General features: G+C 66.2%; 1 protein-coding gene across 1 annotated transcript in view; it reads left to right on the top strand.

The window, feature by feature from the left end:
• Positions 1-226, top strand: part of CDK5RAP3 (CDK5 regulatory subunit associated protein 3) — a gene marked incomplete at both ends in the record, with an annotated part of 1,499 nt that extends 1,273 nt beyond the window's left edge. The window contains 2 exon segments of the mRNA XM_010024583.1: positions 12-98; positions 179-226. Of these exon segments, the coding sequence (XP_010022885.1) occupies positions 12-98; positions 179-226 (135 nt within the window).
• Between the last annotated feature and the right edge of the window lie 5 nt (positions 227-231).

Raw genomic sequence — 231 nt, 5'->3', positions numbered from 1 at the left:
GAGTGTGCCAGAGGCGCCGGGAGGCCCGGGCGGAGCAGGGGGCCCTGGAGCCCAAGCTGGACCGGCTGATGGAGAGGACCAAGGAGCTGCAGAAGCTGGTGAGAGACCCCACGGGGCTCCCGCTTTGTCCCCCGCAGCCCTTCCTCCCCCCCTTCATCCTTCTCTGCCTGTCTTGCAGATCGAAGCTGACATCTCCAAGCGCTACAATGGGCGGCCAGTGAACCTGATGGG

This window comes from Nestor notabilis, unplaced genomic scaffold (assembly GCF_000696875.1).
Source record: "Nestor notabilis isolate BGI_N333 unplaced genomic scaffold, ASM69687v1 scaffold26501, whole genome shotgun sequence".
NCBI lineage: Eukaryota > Metazoa > Chordata > Aves > Psittaciformes > Psittacidae > Nestor > Nestor notabilis.
The sequence above is the reverse complement of the archived record's forward strand: the minus strand, read 5'-3'. Positions and strand labels throughout refer to the sequence as shown.